Here is a 20,836-nt window from a genome sequence, read left to right as displayed (position 1 = left end):
TTGGTCCATTGGCTGTCATTTCTCAAACCCTGATTTCATTCATCTGAATCCCTATAATATTGTCCAGTCTTGTGGTCATATGTTCATTTCTGTCTCACTTCCTTCTCATTATCTTATTTCCCATGCCTTATCAGCCCCCCTCCAACCCCGCCTTTGTGATTCTGAGCTCCTGTAAGTCCAATTCCTGAACTAGTGTGACTCAAAGCAAAACCTATCACCAGTAGCCACAGCTCCAAACAGCAAGTAGGGTATAGGAGTAAGGCCTGGGGCTAAGAGGCCTAGGAATTGCTTTACAGGAGCAATTTTTCAACTGGTGCGCTACAAGAATTTTTAAAACATGCAATACTTGACTATTTAGTCAGGGGCACTGAGCTCTTTTTCCCTTAGATTGTCAAGTTTATAAAAATGACAACAGTTAACACAACAATAGCCAACGGTGTGTATGCTCTGTCTTGAACCATAAATATATAGATCATATAATAGTGTTGCATCTTATTGGTCACATCACATAATAAGGTTACATCTGAGACTGGTTAGTTCTTGTACCAGAAATCCTTATATACAAGTATAGGCACCTGATTTTTTAAAAAGTCACTTTGGAGCAAAAAGTGTAGGTAATTATTATTATTATTTTTTTAAATCAATCAAAATCATACCTATTTTTTAGTCAGATAGGCAAAGATATATTTTTTGGTGTCCCACAGAATTTTAGTAATTAGTTTATGTGTTTAATGAGATGAAAAGGGTTGAAAATCACTGCTTTATAGGATTTGAGACTGGGATATTGCCTTGATTTCTCACCTTAGCACTCCAGACTTTCTGGTTAAGGATGAAACTATTCCCTGAGAACTAGTCTCCTTGCAATTTCCTGAAAATGCCTTATTCTCTCTCACCATAAAGATTTAAACATGGGAGGGGGGAATCAGTGGGGGAAAAAGGAGAAACATCTGTAACAAAAATTAATTAATAAAAAAAAAAAAAAGAGAATGTATGTAGAACTGAAAACGGAAAAAAAAAAAGATTTAAACATGCTCTCTGTTTTCCTTCTTTGTGCCCCCTGCTCCCTCCTACTCCTATTGCCTGGCTAATTCCCACTTACCCTCAGGGATTTAAATTGAATTACAGTTGGCCCTCATTTATCGCGGTCAATCAGTTCCAGACTCTACCACCATGAATGAATTTCGCGAAGTAGGATTCTTTATTTACTATACAGTCCTCCCTCACCACTTTGTGCTTCGACTTTCACTGCTTCACTCCATCACAGTTCTTTCAAGCCTCAAAAGTCAAAGAGCGAAGTGGCGAGGGACGACTGTACTCTTTCTGGAAGTTCTTCTCCCCCCCTCTACATTTCTTCCACCCCACCCCATCTTACCTTTCTAGGCTGTGTAGGTATCTGTGTTCCTCCCGCAGCAGCCTTTATCTCTCAGTCCTGTAACTGTCTTCCTCACCCACTAGGCCAATTGAGAGCTGTTTAAGGGCAAGGATTGTCTTTGTATACTCAGTGACTGGATCATAACAGGTCCTCAGACATTTATTCAGTGTTTGCCTGGATTTGGCTAGCAGGAGGTAGTGTCTCTGTTGGCTGAGGGTCCAGCCAGAAAACCCACTGATTCTCTAGAGCCAAACTGCCACTGTCTCCTTGAATGTGCACTGCTTGCTGCTATGTTCCGCCTGCTTGAGGATGGCCTGGATTGAATCCAAGCTTGGCCTCCTTTTGGGCACTGTGATTTGGCTCATCTCAATAAAGGAGTTATTTTATTATACCTCATTTTTTTCTCCTGGTGAGAGGGACTCTGAACATCTTTTCCTAACTTGTCTATTTGAGACAATTTTATGGCATGTCCGCTTACTAAATTGTGAAGTATGAGAAATATCTGGAATTAGAAAAAACTGGGTTTGGTTTAAGTCTGTGGGCTTTGTGACTTTGACAAGTCATTTTAACCTCCTTCCCTGAACCTGTTTCTCATCTGTAAAATGGGGATGGCCCTGAGCTATCTCACACCATGGCTATGAGGACAAAATAAGATTGCATGTGAAAATGCCTTGAAAACCTGTAAAATCAATTGCAATTGGAATTTTGTATGAGTTCTATATTCTCTTATAACATCTAGCACCATGCCTTGCCTGGAGAAGTTAGTTGCTCCACACATTTTTGTTGAATGACCAAATGAATTGGCAAGAGAAATAATGCTATTGGTGGGAATAAAGAAGATTTAATAGAATCAGGAAAAACGGATCACTTGGCAATAGAAATATCCATATGGTAATGGTTCAGAATTTGGGCATTTATGAATAGTTCCAAACCTACATTCCTAATGTCTACTCTTTGTTTTTCTTATTAAAAATATTTAAATTTTCATGCTGGCCAGTTTGGCTCAGCAGTTACAGCATCAGCCTGCGGACCAATGAGTCACAGGTTCAAATCTGGTCAGGGGCACGTACCTCAGTTGTGGTTGGTCCCCGGCCCTGGTAGGGGTCTTGAGGGAGGCAACCAGTCCACGAGTCGCTTTCACATTGATGTCTCTCTCAGCCTCTCTCTCCCTCCCTCCTTCCCTCTCATGCTATCTGAAGATAAATGGAAAAATATCCTTGGGTGAGGATTAATATATATATATATATATATATATATATATATAAATAAATTTTTTTTAAACATGATTTTGTCAGGTAAAATGAGTTGTCAAATTTGACAAGATAAATATTATTTCATAAAGCTGGATTGGCTCAAGGCAATACTGTAAGGTCAGCAAAAATGTACTCTGCAATCTTTCTTCCCTTGACAGTAACTTTACACCCACCCCCACCCCACCCCCACCCCCACGCCCACTGCAATGCCTATTCCTAGTTCTACTTACCTCCAGGCACTTAGAACTTTAATATTATCTTTATCTCCCAAGAAGAATTCACCTTAAAAAATCTCCCTGGCTAATTTGCACTTGAAAAAAGGATTCCTAGAGAAGGAGGCTATTTTTTTTATCAAAAGGAGTGAATAAATAATTGAATTTTAGGCATTAAAGGGAGTACAAAGGCTTATCAGCATCATTCAAATCACAGTGGTACTCACTTCACCTTCAGTTATGGTCTCTAACCTGGAGGTATGTAGAAACACCCAAAGGGCCTTTTAAGAATACTGAAAATGGAGACCCTACTCACAGAGATTCTAATTCAGTTGGATTAGGTTTAGACCTGAGCAACGGTGTTTTTTTTAAAAGCTCCCCAGGCAATTCTATTGTGCAGTCAGAGTTGGGAACCACTGGTTTCAAACTAAATTGGTCCTGCTCTTGAGAAAAATAAAAGCTGAATGTCATTTGAAGATCAAGCCTTAAAGCAGGGTGAGGGTAGAGGGACTATGAGAATCATTGATAAAGTGAACAGGTTAAAAATAGGCCCAGCAACTGGATAATAAGCAAGTACTTGGCAGCATCAAAGGAAGAAGCAATCTATGGCTGATTCAGTCCTGACTCCCAAACCCCCAGGACAAATGGCCTGACCCTGTTCATCCTAAAATCTGCTTTCTACCTGAGTCAGTAATTTTCTCAGTAGATGAGATAATTTTACATACAAGATAAACGATTTTGTTACAAATGATATCTGTGTTGCTTATTTACATTTTACTGAGCCCTGAGGGTTCAGTATTTGTTGTTAAGTTGCCTTTTTTTTTTTTTTTTAATCCTCACCCAAGGACATTTTTCCATTTTTTGCACAGAGTGGGAGGGAGAGAGCGGAAGAGAGAGAGAGAGGGAAACATCGATGTGAAAGGGACACATCGAGTGGCTGCCACCCGCATGACCAACCAGGGCCGGGGACAAACTGCAACCGAGGTACATGCCCTTAGCGGGAACCGAACCCGGGTCTCTCCGGACCGCAGGTGGACACTCTAACCGCTGAGCCAAACCGGCCAGGGCTTAAGTTGCCTTTTTTATAAAGCAACTCCAAAATGGATAAAGGGTGAGTTTACATTGTGTAGTTGGATCATCTTTGCCAAAGCTTTGGCCTCCTCAGTCATCCCATTGCAGTGCCTTGCTTTCTACCTGAGCATAACAAAGCCCTTATTATGATATAATATTTGGTTTGCCTTTGCCATATTTCCCTGCTTCAAAGGTGGTCTTTCAGAAAAGTGCATAGAGATTATGTGCCACCTTTTACTCCAGTTAGTTGTTTTTTTCTGGACACATTCTTAAAGTGTGCTGCAAAAACATCTGTGGTACTTTGAGCAAGCCATGTCTCCTATTTTTATCAAAAATCACACCTATGGATAACAAAGCTTCCAGGAGTGTCTATCCATTAACAAGACCCTACTCTAAGATGTCTGGAGTAGAATCAAGCACTCAAGGGATTCCTTTGATCAAAAAAGGGAAACAGGTTACACACTGCCTATTTAGAGAGATGCCTACAGAAATAGGGGAATGGAATTTAGAAAAAACAGTCCATATGGTTTATATTTCTTCCTTTATGCATATATTAACCTTTATAAATACCTACAAATTTATTTACTTTATTAAAAGAAGGCCAATTTATAACTTTACCTCTTTTAGCAGTAAAGTTTAATTAATGTTTCTAATGTATGAATTGAACTCTCAAGATGAAAGATTCTAATATATGGAATATGTGTTAAGTTCCACATTTGGTTTAGTCTGATAATGGTCATAACTGTATGGTGTCCTATATTGCATGGCTCCATTATTGTGGTTTCAGTGACTCTAACCTTGAAAAATGTATTTTTATGTTGAGAACGTGTTTAACATTGGTTGGCAAACATTTGGGTATACAGGACATACCCTCATGTATTAGCTAGCCCGTTAGTTGATCCTTGACGTCAATGATGTTTTACATAGCAATATGGGAAGTTTTTCTTCATTTAGATTAGTCCAAGGGGCCAAGAAGACACAAAGTTTTGGTACTCACACATCATATAATATTATCTAAGTTGGGCCGGCTGGTGTAGCTCAGTGGATTGAGCATCATCCCATGGACAGAGAGGTCCCAGTTCGATTCCTGGTCAAGGCACATGCCCAGGTTTTGGGCTCAGTCCCCAGTAGGAGGTGTGCAGGAGCAGCTGATGGATATTTCTTTCTCTCCCTTACTCTTTCTCTAAAAAAAAATCAATACATTAAAAAAAATAATATCTAAGTTAGTATGTGCCATAAAATGTAAATGTTAAATTTAAAAATCACTATTAAGCCCTGGCCAGTTTGGTTCAGCAGTTGGAGCATCAGCCCATGGACCAAAGGGTCTCAGGTTCAAATTCCAGTTGCAGGTTCCATCCCCAGCCCAGTTAGGGTCAGTGCAGGAGGCAACCAGTCCATGTGTCTCTCTCACATCGATGTTTCTCTACCTCTCCCTCCCCACCTACCACTCTATCTAAAAATCAAGGGAAAAATATCCTCAGGTGAGGATTAACAACAACAAAAACAAAAAGCACTATTAACATCACATATACATATTAAGAAGTGCTATTTACTGAGGATTGAACTGGCACCAAGTAAAATGAGGTTGTAAAGTATCAAAAGAAAGATTATTACTAATCACTAAGAAAAAATATTTTTTCCACAAAACTCACTTAGGATATTTCATAGAAAACTTAAATAGTAGGTTGGACTACTGGGCCACTGAAAGTAAGCTAGAGCTCAAGAGCCAAGGATCTAACATATAACTCTGGAGCGTGAAGGGCTTAGATAACCATTTCAGATTAGGAGATATTATTACTAGAATGTAGTTGAATATTAACAAACACGCCCTGGCTGGTTTTGCTCAGTGGTTAGAGCGTCAGCCTGCAGTCAAGAGAGACCCGGGTTCGGTTCCCGCTAAGGGCACGTACCTCGGTTGCAGTTTGTCCCAGGCCCTGGTTGGGTCGTGTGGGTGGCAGCCATTTGATGTGTCCCTTTCACGTCAATATTTCTCTCTCTCTCTCTCTCCCACTCTATCTGAACAAAAAATGGAAAAAATGTCCTCCGGTGAGGATAAAAAATAAATAAATAAATAAATAAATAAATAATAAATAAAAACTCAACTATTCTTTATGTTACTTATAAAAGTTTATCTTTGGCCCTGGCCGGTTTGGCTCAGTGGTTAGTGTCGGCCTGCGGTCTAGAGAAACCAGGGTTTGGTCCCTGCTAAAGGCATGTAACTCGGTTGCAGTTTGTCCCTGACCCAAGTCATACGGGAGGCAGCCACTCAATGTGTCCCTTTCACATCGATGTTTCTCTCTCCTCCCACTCTACCTGAACAAAAAATGGAAAAATGTCCTCGGGAGAGGATTTAAAAAAAAGTTTATCTTTGTGTGGCAAAGCAGTTTTCTTTTACCTTTATGTCCATAGCCTTTCAGTTGCACTATTGTAATTTTAAAAACAGCTAGTACTGCCCTGGCCGGTTTGATCAGTGGATAGAGCGTCAGTCTGCGGTCCAGAGAGACCCGGGTTTGGTTCCCACTAGGGGTGCGTACCTTGGTTGCAGTTTGTCCCCGGCCCTGGATCGGTCGTGAGGGTGGCAGCCACTTGATGTGTCCCTTTCACATCGATGTTTCTCTCTCTCTCGCTCTCTCTCCCTCCCACTCTTTCTGAACAAAATATCGAAAAGTGTCCTCGGGTGAGGATTAAAAAAAAAACAAAAACGGCTAGTACTTCCATACATCATTCTAAGAAATATATTCATAAATTAGAACAGGGCCCATTTTTTGTTTTGCAAAGTGTACCTAGAAGAGGTACTTTTGGGCCATTATCAGCTGGCCCATCCTTACACCCTATTTAGGAATATAACTGCATGAATTAGAACTACCCTGTTCATAATCCCAAAAATTAGTCAGTTAATCCTCCCTTATAAGAACATGGCATTATTGTATTCTCATTCAAAGAAATATTCAATTCAGTAAGTATTTACTCTGCATTTTACACAGTTGTTCAGCATCCTGTGAAATGTGAGACACAATAAAGGAGGGATTAATGTTTTAAAATACTTTCCCTGGTCTTAAGGGTTTACAGTCTCATATTAGGCACCAAGAACAACATGGTACATTCAAAACAGACAGGAGTTCACCTTCCCCCTTTTAGGCCTCTATCTCCCTTTTCTGTGGCCTGGGAGCCTAAATTCCAGAGTTTAGCTCTCAGCTGGCTCATCAAACAGCACAAAGCTGATAGTGGCCCAAGGTGGTACCTTTTCTAGGAGGATTTGCATTTTAACCAAGGAATTTTTAAGACAAAAACAAAGTGAAAGCAAGCAAACAAAGCAAAGTGAGCCTGTGTAAACAAAGTTAGAAAACTGATTTATTCTTAAGGTTCTGATTGGTCTATCTCAAATTATAGTATATGAGCTGCTTTTAATACACCCACAATCCTGTAATTCCCCTGCTTTTAAAACTCAGCTTGCTTGCTGGTTTCCAAGTACTCTTCAGCCTCATCTTCCTTCCAATCAGACATCCTACTTTCCAGCCCCACTACATGTTCCATATTTCTACAAACAGGTCAGGCCCTCTCACAACTCCTGCTTTGTCTGTTTTCCACTGCCCAGAATACCTTTCTCTCTCTCTCTCTCTCTCTCTCTCTCTCTCTCTCTCTCTCTCTCTATTTTGGCAACTCCCAGTTTGACACCCAGCATAAACATCAATTCCTCTTGAAACTCTATTACAAAATTCCCCCACATTTCTTGTTTCACCTGTTTCCACAGCACTTTGTATATGTATTATAGTAGTGTTATGGAAATTAGTTTTGAAACTCTTTTCCCTCACTGGCTTCTCAATGTCAGGGACCTGGTATAGCTTCTGGCATATAAAGTCTTTTAATACATGCTTGTTGAATGTTTCCGCAGTTAGAATGATCAACAGGTTGGCGAATTTGGTTTTATTTAACATTATGTTCTCTGCTTTCCAATGCCCTCGGGTTAAATAAAAACTCCCAACAGAGAATTTACAAGGTTTATTGTTGCTAGTTTAACAAACAAAATTTAGAGGTTTGTTCTTATGAGTAACCCGTTTAAAAATTTTGGCTCGTGGAATAATTGGTAGAAAACGTTGGTTTTTGACAATATTCTCCTAAAACTTCTTTGAGACAAAGTGTGTGAGCTGAGATTTAGTAAAATAAGTGGCTTTGTTTATTTAGTCTGTAAACTACTGGGTTAATGACTAATGGGGTCGGGGTTGGTCCTGGGAATTATGTTGTATGTGTGTGAGAGGGGTGTTAGTTACCATCTGTTTTTTGGCCTTAGAATGCACCCTTAACTCTGGCCAGCCATCTTAGAAAATGCTCCTGGTAGGAAGGTAAAAGGGTTTGCAGCTACATTACTGAGAAAGGGATCAAGACTCAGGCCCTGTTCTGTACTAGGTCATTGGTGTCCTTGACATAAAAGAGAAACAATTTACAGCTCAATCGAATCAAAAACTCCTTTTCTTACTATCTAAACTCTGTTTCTTCTCCTTTCCTATCTTAACCTGATGACATTCCTCCCTAACAGCACACATAATGGCACGATTATGTTTTTCTCCATTTCGGGTTACTCCCTTCCTTGCGTTGCAACCCCTCATTCCTTTATCTCTTTCAAAGTTTTCCTTCTCCCTCCCCTTACTTTCTACTTCACGTCTCCCTCTGTCCCTTTCTCCCTCCTCCCCTATTTTCCCAGCTAGCTCACCCCGCCCCTCACCATCACTACCTTCCCTCCCCTTCAGGATCCTTCCCGCTCCATCTTCCACCACCCCCGCCCCCTCCCCCCGCCGGCCTCACGTTCAGAAAGCTCCAATTAGGAGCTCCGAAGGTGTCTCGAAGGCCCGCCCCTCCTCCCAGTCCACTTCTTACCCCCTTTTCCCCTCCCCCACTCCCAAGTCCTGCGGACCTGGGGGCTTCAGGATCTGGGCGCTATGAAAAGTGTCTGCTCAGTCACTTCCGGTAAGGGCGCTGCGGCGCGAAGCTTCCGCGGGACCGTTAAGGAGGGGGTGGGAGTTCTTCGTGAGCCCGGTGAGGAGAGCGCTGACAGGCAAGGGGAGCGGGAGAGTGAGAGGGGAGAGCGAGCGAGAGCCAGGTAGTCCGAGCATCTCGGGCGCCTGTGCCGCTGCTTTCCCGCCGCCTCGCCGCCTCGCCGCCTACCACCCCCGCCCCGCCGGACCCTGCATTGCTTCTCTCCACCCCCCTCTCACTCTCCGATTAGACACCGCCCCGCCCTCGCTGCCGCGTGACCGGAAGTAGCGCCATCTTTAGCCTCTTGTGCTATTGACAATAACAAGCTCTGGCTCTCTTTCCCCTCCCCCCAACCACGGCAGCTCCCCTCCCATAGAGAGGGAGAAAAGGAGGAGGAGCTGCAGCCTCACAGACTCACTGAGTCGCTCCTGCAGAAAAGGGGGAGAGAGAGAACGAAAAGCAGGAAAGGCGGACGGCACGGCCGTTTACCTGTCTGCCTTCTCATTCGCTCTCCCCCTCGTTCTGCTCACTCCTGGTGTCAGCCTATCCGCCTTCCCAAACCCTCCCATTCCCCCGGTGTAGCCCCCCCACCCCGTTCACTTTCCTTCCCGTCCTCTGTGTTTCTCCTCTCTTCTTTCTTCCCTTCCCCCTCTAGCATTGCCACCTTCTCCCCTACACGCACGCAGGCATATAAACGTAGGTTTTTGATGCTCCTCTGCCTGTTGACCCCGCTATTTTCATGTTTCCAACAGGTTTTTCTTCCCCCAATCCCTCAGCTGCTGCTGCTGCTCAGGAGGTCAGATCTGCCACTGATGGTAATACCAGCACCACTCCGCCCACCTCTACCAAGAAGAGAAAGTTAAACAGCAGCAGCAGCAGCAGTAGCGGCAGTAACAGTAGTAACGAGAGAGACGACTTTGATTCCACCTCTCCCTCCTCTTCCACTCCTCCTTTACAACCTAGGGATTCGGCATCCCCTTCAACCTCGTCTTTCTGCGTGGGGGTTTCGTTGGCTGCTTCCAGCCACGTACCGATACAGAAGAAGCTGCGTTTTGAAGACACCCTGGAGTTTGTAGGGTTTGATGCGAAGATGGCTGAGGAATCCTCCTCTTCCTCCTCCTCATCTTCACCAACTGCTGCAACATCTCAGCAGCAGCAACTTAAAAATAAGAGTATATTAATCTCTTCTGTGGCTTCGGTGCATCACGCAAACGGCCTGGCTAAATCTTCTACCACCGTCTCTAGCTTTGCTAACAGCAAGCCTGGCTCTGCTAAGAAGTTAGTGATCAAGAACTTTAAAGGTAACCAAGGCCAAAATCCATAATCACCTACTAAGGATTTGACACTTGAGCGGTCACGTGCTCTATTTATGTTAATATATTAAACAGTATAGAGGTGGCCTAATGTTTTATGCATAATCAGTGAGTTGGAGGGAGGTCCTTTTTTGGGTGGAGGGTTCATTTTCCGGGGGTGGTTGGTATCCTTGTGCCGAAGCATACACTAGGTGTTTATGTGCAGGATTTTGAGGACTGTTTCAGCCTATTGTATCTAATCTGTTATTCCTTATAACATTGACAATCGATATGAGTAAGCCGGATTTTACAGGTGAGAAATTTGTATTCTAAAGAGCTTTCTTTATTTCAGGTGCATAGTTAGTCTTGGCACTGCTGGGATTTTTATTTTTGTGATTCAGTAGGCCACATTCTCCAGTCCCTAGAAATGCAGGTATCAATGATGATTTTTTCATGCTCAAAGAAGATTTATAGTTAGATTTATAATGTTAAATACTGTATTCTTGAAAATCATTGTGGAAGCAATACTTAGAGAAAAATATTTATGATCTCTGCATTTCTTCCCAAAGGTAGGGTTTGGAAGTGGAAAATACTGTGTATACACAAAAGTAGTAACTCTGTGTACCACTAGTCTAAAGATAGGAACAATTACTACATTTGTGTTTTACCTTTAAAATGGGTTTTAAAGTACTGATCAGCAGCTTTTTGGGAAATTTGTTCATTTTTGTGTTTGAGATATGTGATTCAGAGTATTATGAATGCATTGATACAAATATAAAATTAACAATTTAAAAAATGTCAGTTGAGCTGAATTAATATGTATGTGTTGGCTGTGTTTCTGTTTTTCTGACTTACTTTTTCAACACTCTTACCTGGCAGGTAATAGATGCTAAACTGTTTGTTAAATGGAGAAGTAAATGAATGAACTAAAGTAATATTTGCCAGATAAATGCCTTGAGACTAAATACCAGTATTGAGAAAATTAGATTTTCCATGCTTGTGTTTTCAACATTAGTGTGGAAATCCGGAATATACTCTATTTTGTCTTAAGCAGAGGGTTATAGTATTGTTTATCTTTAACCTTTTCATTTTTCTATCACTCCTCTTCCATTCCTAGGCTCTCAAGAGTGTTGTAATCTTCCTGATTTAATAGTAGGCATCTCTGAAGTAGATATAAATTGTAATTGACTAATGTGTTCACTGTTTCACTTAAAATATATCGATTTAATAGCCAAGGATTTTTAAAGAGATAAACTATGATCCTAATTGTATTTGCATACTGGTTTCAGAGATTTTGTTTGGATTCTTTCTCTCCTTCTTAAACTAAAAATATATTATTAAGGTATCTAGATGTTTTAATTTAAAAAAATTCTTGTTGCTGATTAAAGAAATTTAAAGCCTGGATTAGCATATTCCTTTCCTTTCCTTTCTGAAAATGCTACATAGGTTCTGGAGTCATTTGGGTGTTTCAATTTTTTAAAATTTCACTGTGCTCATAAATGTAGTTTAAGTTCAAACCTGAATTAAAAATGGTTCTCTCCATTTCTGTAGACCCTGCATAAATGTGGGGGGTCAAGCAGACTTGGATTAGAATCCCAATTTTGCCACTGACTGATTATGGTGACCTTGGGCACACCATACTACATGAATCTTCCAGCCTTAGTTTTCTCAGTTGCAAAATAGGCATAATAATATCTAACTCAGGGCATTATTAGGAAAATTGAGATGTTTATAAAGTACCTTGTACATAATAGGTACTCAGTATTTTAAATCTCAGGTACAAAATTCATGTTGACTGAAGTAAGTTTTATACATGATGGAATGAGATCAAGATTGCTATTTTTTTATGTCATTCTTGAGTTTTTATTTTTTGAAGCAATACAGTCAATAGGAGAAAAAAAACCTCACCTTCCATTTTAATAGGCTAGTCAAAATGACTTAAATAGTATTCTGCCATTTCAAATTTTATTCTTTATACTAAACCTAATTATAGCGGTTACTTTAGTATTAGATGTAATAATTATAAAAGTCACATTTTTACCCTTAAAAAGTAGTAATACTATTATTGTATTTTATGGATCCTTCTGTTGCTCATCCTACATATGATTCTGATATCAACCTTCTATATGCTATCTAGATAAGCCTAAATTACCAGAAAACTACACAGATGAAACATGGCAGAAACTGAAAGAAGCAGTAGAAGCTATCCAGAATAGTACTTCGATTAAGTACAATTTGGAAGAACTCTATCAGGTATGTATTAATTTGGAACCAGATTTGGTCAGCATACATTGAAGTGGATATACATGGCCTTTACTTTCTTTGTTTATATTTTTTATATTTTAATTTTTTTCAATTGTAGTTTACATTTAATATTCTTTTGTATTAGCTTCAAGTGGACAGCATAGTGGTTAGACAATCATATACTTTACAAAGTGTTATCCCTGATATGGGTCCTTATGAAGCCTTTTAGTTCCCCTCTAATTATAATTTCTTGATTAATTTATGCATACTTTAATAAACTATGGGTATAATCATATTGGTATAAATTGGGCTTATCTTGGATCCTTTTGATTCGGATTTACAATTAGGAGTACTTTGGTATTGCAGAGGTTTTACCTATACCCAAATCCCAAAGATGATTTCTGGTGACATTGTCATTCTATTGTGGTACTTCTTGCTAAGTTGTGTTACTCACTTATAGGAAAGGCCTCAAGAAATGCAGATATTCTCCATATACTTTTCTCTACCTCCTTCCTATTAGCCTTTTGCAATTTCTTTTTCTTTTTATGTCCGTCTTACCTCCAGGGCTACAAGACACACTTTAGCCAAAAAATGAGCTGCAGGTTGTAGCCCAACAACTTGGTGTGAGATTCAAGTTTGTTTCTTTTGCTTAACAAATGGTTCTGTACTTGAATTGTTTAGTTTAAAGAATACTATTAAGGACAGTTATTGATTTAGTCTTTTTGCTACCAAAATATTTTGCCCTACTGTATTTTTAAAATTGATTTTAGAAAGAGGAAGGGGGGCAGATAGACAGAGACAGAAACTGACGGGCAATCAAACCTGCCACCTTTGGGTGCAGGGAATGATTCTCCAACCAACTGAGCCACATTGGCCAAGGGCTGCCCTACTGTATTTTTGACACAACTAATTCTAGAAGTTACTTTGCATTATAACATCAGCAGTTTCATATAAAAATGTTTCAGAGTCCTGTAATTTGTTTTTGTATTAATGAGTAGCTTATAAAAAATACGTTGTTTAGTTTAAAAGAATTCATGTGTTTTTTTGTGTGTTTTTTTTTGGTATCCTCACCCGAGGACATTTTTTGTTTTGTTCAGGTAGAGTGGGAGGGAGAGAGAGGAAGAGAGAGAGAGAGAGAGAGAGAGAGCGAGAGAGAGAGATGAAACATCAGCGTGAAAGGGACACATTGAGTGGCTGACACATCGAGTGGCTGCCACGCGCACGACCAACCAGGGCTGGGGACAAACTGCAACCAAGGCATGCGCCCTTAGCAGGAACCAAAACTGGGTCTCTCTGGACCACAGGCCAACGCTCCAACCGCTTAGCCAAACCTGCCAGGGCAGAACTCCTGGCATTTATTTATGTATGTATGTATGTATGTATGTGGTACATGTCCCTAGCGGGAACTGAACCCGGGACTCTTTGGTCTGCAGGCCAATGCTCAACCGCTGAGCCAAACTGGCCAGGGCAGAATTCATGGTTTTTATCTGTTCATTTTAGTTGCAGAGGTAGTATGATGATGGACAAACCCTGGATTAGGATCTAGTTTGGGTGTAATTACCCTTTTGATCTTGGGTAAGGAACTAAACCTCCCTCAGCTTTAGTTTCCTCCTCTGTAAAATAGGGGAAAGAGTATCTGTCCTAATTACCTCATGGGGTTGCTTATAAGAGTCAAATAAAATGTGAAAAACACCTTGAAGCACTATGATATAGAAACATAAGTCAAATTTTTTAATAAGCCACAGTGTGGCTTTCTCACTTGTAATTTGTCAATTGAGATCACCAGCTTCTGTTGCTGTGAAAATGAAATGAGTCTATGCATGCAAAACACTCAGAACAATGCCCAACCCATGCTAATAATGCTGTGTAATGCCATAAGCATTACAGTGCTGATATCTTAAGCATTATAATGCTATGTAAGTGTCAGGTATTAGTAGTACCTAAGCTATTACTTCAGGATAAACCCACTTCATTTGGCTATGTTGGTATATTACTTACATGGCTCCCAAGTTGTACAATAATAAAAGTAGAATTATAGAGTTAGAGTTGGAAAGGCCTTAAGAGATCATGTGGTCCAATATCTTCGTATAGTGCACATGGCAGCCTACAAAGGTTCATCTCTTATCTCATTTAAGCATTATAGAAACCCTTTGTGAAGTAGATAGGGTAGTAATTAGTATCCCTATTCTACTCATGAGGAAACTGAGTCTCAGGAAAGTTAAATAATGAGCCCAGAGGCATATTGACAGAGCAGGGGACTCACACTAAGATGCCCAAGTTTCTAGTTCAGTGCACTTTACCTACCATGTTGCCTCACTAGTACACCACAGCACTTCAGATACATCATATACTTTACAGTGTTTACTAGTGCATTGTTTAAAGCAAATAGTTTGACTTTAGGAGAAAAAGCTCCGTTATCAAAGGTGATTTTTTTTTTCATTTGTGCATATATAGGGTATTTATTTGGATACACTGTGTACAGCATCTTTAATTTCAATAATGTACTTTGTATAGTTCATATTTATGACATATTGATTGTGGTTGTTAACTTACTTGAATATTTTTCTAGAGGTTTTGGGTTCAAAAATATTTTTCCTGATAAACTGATTCTGTTAAATCCATTTATGTTTTAAGAGCTCATAACTTATATTTTTTTATGTTTTTTCTTTCTTGCACTTAATAATTATTACCTGCTGTTGTTCAGTTGCATTCCTCTACCTAAAATAAGTGTGATTATCTTTTCACTATTTGTGTTTTTCATAGTAATTTACTACATCTGCTATATTAAAGTCAAAAGCAGTTGTATCTTCAGCTCTTTTGTTGTTTTTGATTATGGTTTTATAAATCCTTCTTTGGATTCTCAAAAAGATTATTTTGAGATGTTCAAGTTCAAAAATGAGGATAAAAGGATAAAAGGAGTAAGATATTTCATACCATCTGAATTTCAGATGTTTGTTTGATTTTGACTGCTTAGAATATAATTTAAAAGTACTCTCCTAAAATTGAAACAATATAGAAGTATGTTGTATACCAAACAAAAGTTCTCCAAACCTCTCATTCTCCATCCTACCCTCTCTCTGTCCCTGATGTAACCACTTATTTGGCATATATCTATGCAGAACTATTTTCTGTGTATGCAAAACCATTTTGCTTTAAAGCTTAAGCAGGAAAGTCTGTAGTGTGGATTGCATGTACTGCCTCCTAAGTTTTTAATTTCTGGAAAAGAGCATGCTCTTCTGAGTGCATTTGCAGTAAGCAAAGGTTGTCTTTTAAATGTGATTTTTAAATGAGAATTATACCTGAGTATAAAAATTATCTTACCTTGACAATCGTGAACACTGTAAGAGTGAGGTAATGGTTAATGTTGTTTTTGTTTGTTTGTTTGTTTTGTTTGTTAGCTTGTTTTTAATTGACTACAGGTAGGAGTATGGTTACATGCACTGCTTTTTAGTTGATCAGCCTGCTTGGGATTAGAGATCTGCTACTCATGATAACTTTGGACAAGTCACTAAGCTTTGGTTTCTTATTTTAAAAATGGGGAAAACGAGCACAACCTGTATGGGAGGGTTGTTTAATTATAAACAAAATACTGGAAAAAAAGTACTTACTGCAGTGCCTGCTGTATATTCTGCTGTCATCAATGGTGATGATGATGGTAATAATAATGATGATGATAATAATAATAACTTGAGTCTTTAAAAAAGATATCTTTATCTTAGATTACATTTTATTATACAGCTCTAAAGCCACACATGTTTTCAAATTCTAAATCCACATTGAGCCAGAACAGCTGGCTGACAAATAGATTACATTCTAAATATGTATCGGTAGACACCATTAGGCAAATTGAAAAAAAAGAATAGAAAAAGAGAGGTGCTCTCTAGGAACAGTGTCCCTTGGCACTTTCTCAAGGATGTATCTTGTTTTTACATGTGATAGCTTAATAACTGGAATTTTGCTATTCTCATGTAACTTTTTACTAAGTAATATTTTAAATAATGGAGTTATTTTCCTCATGTTCTCAGCCTTTTTATGAATAGCTGTTTAGTGTTTTTAAACCGTTTACCATTCTTGGAGCTGGCTACATACTTCTATATTTCAGTTTTTTTTTATATATGAAAGTGTAACATTGAAAAAAAAATTTTTTTATCCTCACCCAAGGACATTTTTGCATTTATCTTGAGATAGAGCGGGAGAGAGAGAGGGAGAAAGAGAGAGAGAAACATCAATGTGAGAGACACGTCGAATGGTTGCCACCCACACGACCCCAACTGGGGCCGGGGACAAACTGCAACCAAGGTAGGTGCCCTTAGCGGGAACCAAACCTGGGCCTCTCGTCCGTGGGCCGACACTCCAGCTGCTGAGCCAAACTGGCCAGGGCATAACATTTATTCTTAATGTAAATGTATAGCTATTATCTTGGAAGGCAAGCCTAGTCCATTCTTCAATTCTGAGGAAAATAATTTTGTCTGTATTGATAATGGGAACTCTTATTTGGTTACATTTTTGTGAAATAAATCTTAAATAATGAACCTTTCTGTTGATTCAGTTATCAAATAGATGACCACAAGACTGGAAGCCAGTAGTTCTTCCATTTCAGTATATAGGTTATTATCCACTGTAAAATCTGGTTGCTTAATTTAGCAGTCAATGATTATAGGAGAGCAGTTAGATTCTTAGCAGAGATGGATAGCTAGTCTATATTGTGTTTTATGTAAGTTTGTTTATCTTGTCGCTCTGTTGGTGTTTTTAAGCTTAGTCTATCATGTTATGTAGTGCTTCCCTTTTTTATTAAAGCATAGTTAGCATATTAGTTTTAGGTATACAACATAGAGATTTGGCATTTGTATACCTTATGAAATGATCACAATAAGTCTAGTTATCATCTATCACTGTACAGAGTTATTACAATATTATTGACTGTTTTCCCTGTGCTCTACATTATATTCCCATGACTTATTTATTTTATAACTGGAAGTTTGTATCTCTTCACCTTTTTAATCCATCCATTAACCCCCCTTCCCTCTGTCAACTATCAGTTCTCTGTAGGAATCTGTTTCTGTTTTGTTTATTCATTTGTTTGTAGATTCTACATATAGTGAAAGCATATGGTATTTGTCTTTCTTGGACTTATTTCACTTAGCATAATACCCTCTAGGTCCATCCATGTTGTCTCAAATGGCAAGATTTCATTCTTTTTTATGGCTGAGTAATATCCCATTGTGTGTGTATGTGTGTATACCACATCTTCTTTATCCATTCATCTACTGATGAACGCTAGGTTGTTTTCAAAGGAAATATACAGATGGCCAACAGACACATGAAAAGTTGCTCAACATCACTAATCATGGCAGTGATTTTCAACTGGTGCACCACAATCATTTTTAAAACATGCAATACCTGGCTATTTATTTGACAATCTAAGGGAAAAAGGAGCACTGATCCTTTTCCCTTAGATTGTCAAATAAAATAATGGCAAACTACTCCTAGAAATATATCCTAAGAAGCCTGAAACACCAATCAGAAAGAATATATGCACCTCTATGTTCATAGCAGCTCTTTTCACAATAGCTAAGATCTGTAAATAACCCAAGTGCCCATCAGTAAGTGAATGGATAAAAAAGCTGTGGTACATATACACAGTGGAATACTATGCATCTGTAAAAAAGAAGGCTCTCTTACCCTTTGAGACAGCATGGAGGCACCTGGAGAGTATTATGCTAAGCGAATTAAGCCAGTCAGAGAAAGACAAGTATCACATGATCTCACTTATATGTGGAATCTAATGAACAAAATTAACTGATGAATAAAATAGAAACAGAGACATGGAAACATGAAACAGACTGATGAACCTTAGTGGGGGGGTGGTGAGAAGAAATTAACCGAAGAACTTACATGCATATATACATCACCTGTGGACATAGACTATAGGGTAGTAAAGGCCTGGGATGAGATGGGAACCAAGAGGAGAGGGGCTGTGGGGGAAAAAAGGGAGGAACATCTGTAATACTCTCAACAATATTTTTTAAAAATGAAAACAAACAATACAACAATAGCTGTTCAGAGTGAATGAATCAAAATTATACCTACTTTTTTGTCAGATCAAGAAAAAAACATAATTTTTGGTGTGCTGCAGAATTTTTAGTAATTAGTTTATGTGTGCCATGAGATAAAAAGGTTGAAAATCACTGCATTAGGGAAATGCAAATCAAAACCACAGTGAGATATCACCTCACACTTGTCAGAATGGCTATTACAAAAAATACAACAAATAAGTGTTGGTGAGGATGTGGAGCAAAAGGAACCCTCCTGTACCTTTGGGGAGAATGTAAATTGGTGTAGCCACTGTGGAAAAAAGTATGGAGGTTCCTCAAAAAATTAAAAATAGAACTGCCATATGACCTAGTAATTTCACTTCTGGGTATTTATTTCAAAAGATATATGTGCATTCCTGTGTTCATTGCAGCATTATTTATAATAGCCAATATGGAAACAACTCAGGTATCCATCAATAGATGAATGTATTACCCGTCTTTTTACCGAATTGTTAATCACTACCATCTCTTCTGCTTTAAAAAAATGTGCAAATTCTTAGGTCTTGATAACGTCAGTCTTAATTAAGCCCTTTTTTACTATATGTAAAAAAGAAAAATCATTTGGGCTTCCTTTCTACAAATTCTTAGTTTTTGATATATTGTGAATATCTTGTGTTAGCCATTTTTACTAGATATAAAAAGAGATTTAATTTAGATTTTATTGCCTTATCAGTTGTTGAAAAGTTTTTTGATGTATTTTGTTTCTTTAAACATACGGTTTGAAAAATAAGATGCAACCCATTAGGCCAATGACCAGAGGTCAGTACCCTGGTGGGAATTTAGTATTTTTCTTATTTCTGTCATTATTAAATCAGAAAAAATTCTGGATTTCTTCCTTTATTGTGTTTAATTCTTTTTTAAATCCTCACCCAATGATATGTTTATTGATTTGAGAGAGAGAGAAATATCGATCTGTCAGTTGCCTCCCATATGCTTCCCTACCAGGGATCAAACCTGCAACCTAGGTATGTGTCCTGACTGGGAATTGGACCTGTAACCTTTTGGTGCATGGGATGATGCTCCAACCAACTGAGCCAACCAGCCAGGGCACTATATTTAATTCTTTATTTTTTGCACTCTTTGTATTGTTTATCCTTACTTGAATACTTTTTATTTATTTTTTTGTTAATCCTCACCTGAGAGTATTTTTTCATTGATTTTTTTTTTTTTTTTTTTTTTTTTAGAGAGAGAGAGCAGAAGGGAGGGAGGGTGGGAGGGAGAGGGAGAGAAAGAGAGAGAAACATCAATGTGAAAGTGACACATAGATTGGTTGCTTCCTGCATGACCCCAGCCAGGACTGGGGATTGAACCTGCAACCCAGGTACATGCCCTTGACCAGGAATCGAACCCCAAACCTTTTGTTCTGTGGGCCGATGCTCTAACCGCTGAACCACTCTGGCCAGGGCAGTACTCTGTTTTTTATTCTAGTCTTCTCACCCCATTTCTACTCCTTCCCTTGTCCTAGATGTATTCTGTGCCTTTGCTGTTTCTTAAATTCTATATTCCCCAAAGCATCAAATTTTATCTTCTATAGTTTTGCAGTTAATTTCCTACATGTTTATATTTTCTTTGGAGTGTCTTTTTTTCAGAAAAACACATTTTTGATATGACGTGTGGATTTTGGAGGGGAGGGGCTAGGATTTGGAGGAAGAAAGGTCAAAACCTTGCTAGAATGTTTTTATTTTATATCTGATTACGTTCAAAAAGGATTTAAGGCAGCATTTTTACCAGTAATGATTGTGAGCTTAAGTGAAAAGATAGTTTTACTTAAGGGACCTGTATTACTCTTATCTAGACTGTTTAATACAAATAGTTGCCTGTGAAACGAGGTTAGTTTTGTAATAATTATACTAAATCAGACTTCCAGGGATTTCCAAAGTGTTTAGTGGAATGTAAAATAATTAGTACATTTCTAAAAGTACGTTTCAAAGATCTGGAATAAAATAGAGCTTATCTCAAACTTCTGCGTAGTGATTTAACTTTCTTTTTCTTCTTTTGTTAATCCTCACCTGAGGGTATTTTTTCACTGATTTTCAGAGAGAGTGGAAGGGATTGAACCTGTAACCCTGGTATGTACCCTGACCAGGAATCAAATGAGCAGCCTTTGGGTGCACGAGAAGATGCCCAACCAACTGAGCCACACCAGCCAGGGCACATACATTTATTTTATGTACAGTGGATTGACATAAAATGTATTTCTCAAAAATTTTTGGAAGCCACTATTTTAGGCACACATAATTGTCCCAAACATATCTTGCTTAAAAGTGAGGAAAGCAGAGTGTTTAGATCACAGGGTGTGTAGAAGATTATAAACACACATGAGACT

At 38.8% G+C, this 20,836-nt stretch overlaps 1 protein-coding gene across 2 annotated transcripts in view; it reads left to right on the top strand.

Annotated features, from left to right (window-relative positions):
* Positions 1-8,815: 8,815 nt before the first annotated feature.
* The window catches only part of CUL4B (cullin 4B), a 38,299-nt gene continuing 26,278 nt past the window's right edge, over positions 8,816-20,836 (top strand). The window contains exons 1-3 of one of the 2 annotated variants that reach the window (XM_036270834.1): positions 8,816-8,870; positions 9,632-10,180; positions 12,309-12,424. In XM_036270834.1, coding sequence (XP_036126727.1) covers positions 8,843-8,870; positions 9,632-10,180; positions 12,309-12,424 — 693 coding nt within the window. In that variant the 5' untranslated portion in view covers positions 8,816-8,842. The remainder of the gene's footprint in view (positions 8,871-9,631; positions 10,181-12,308; positions 12,425-20,836) is intronic. The other variant, XM_036270833.1, reaches the window with a different exon arrangement.

Source organism: Molossus molossus, unplaced genomic scaffold, assembly GCF_014108415.1.
Source record: "Molossus molossus isolate mMolMol1 unplaced genomic scaffold, mMolMol1.p scaffold_m16_p_2, whole genome shotgun sequence".
In the NCBI taxonomy this organism is placed as follows: domain Eukaryota; kingdom Metazoa; phylum Chordata; class Mammalia; order Chiroptera; family Molossidae; genus Molossus; species Molossus molossus.
The sequence above is the reverse complement of the archived record's forward strand: the minus strand, read 5'-3'. Positions and strand labels throughout refer to the sequence as shown.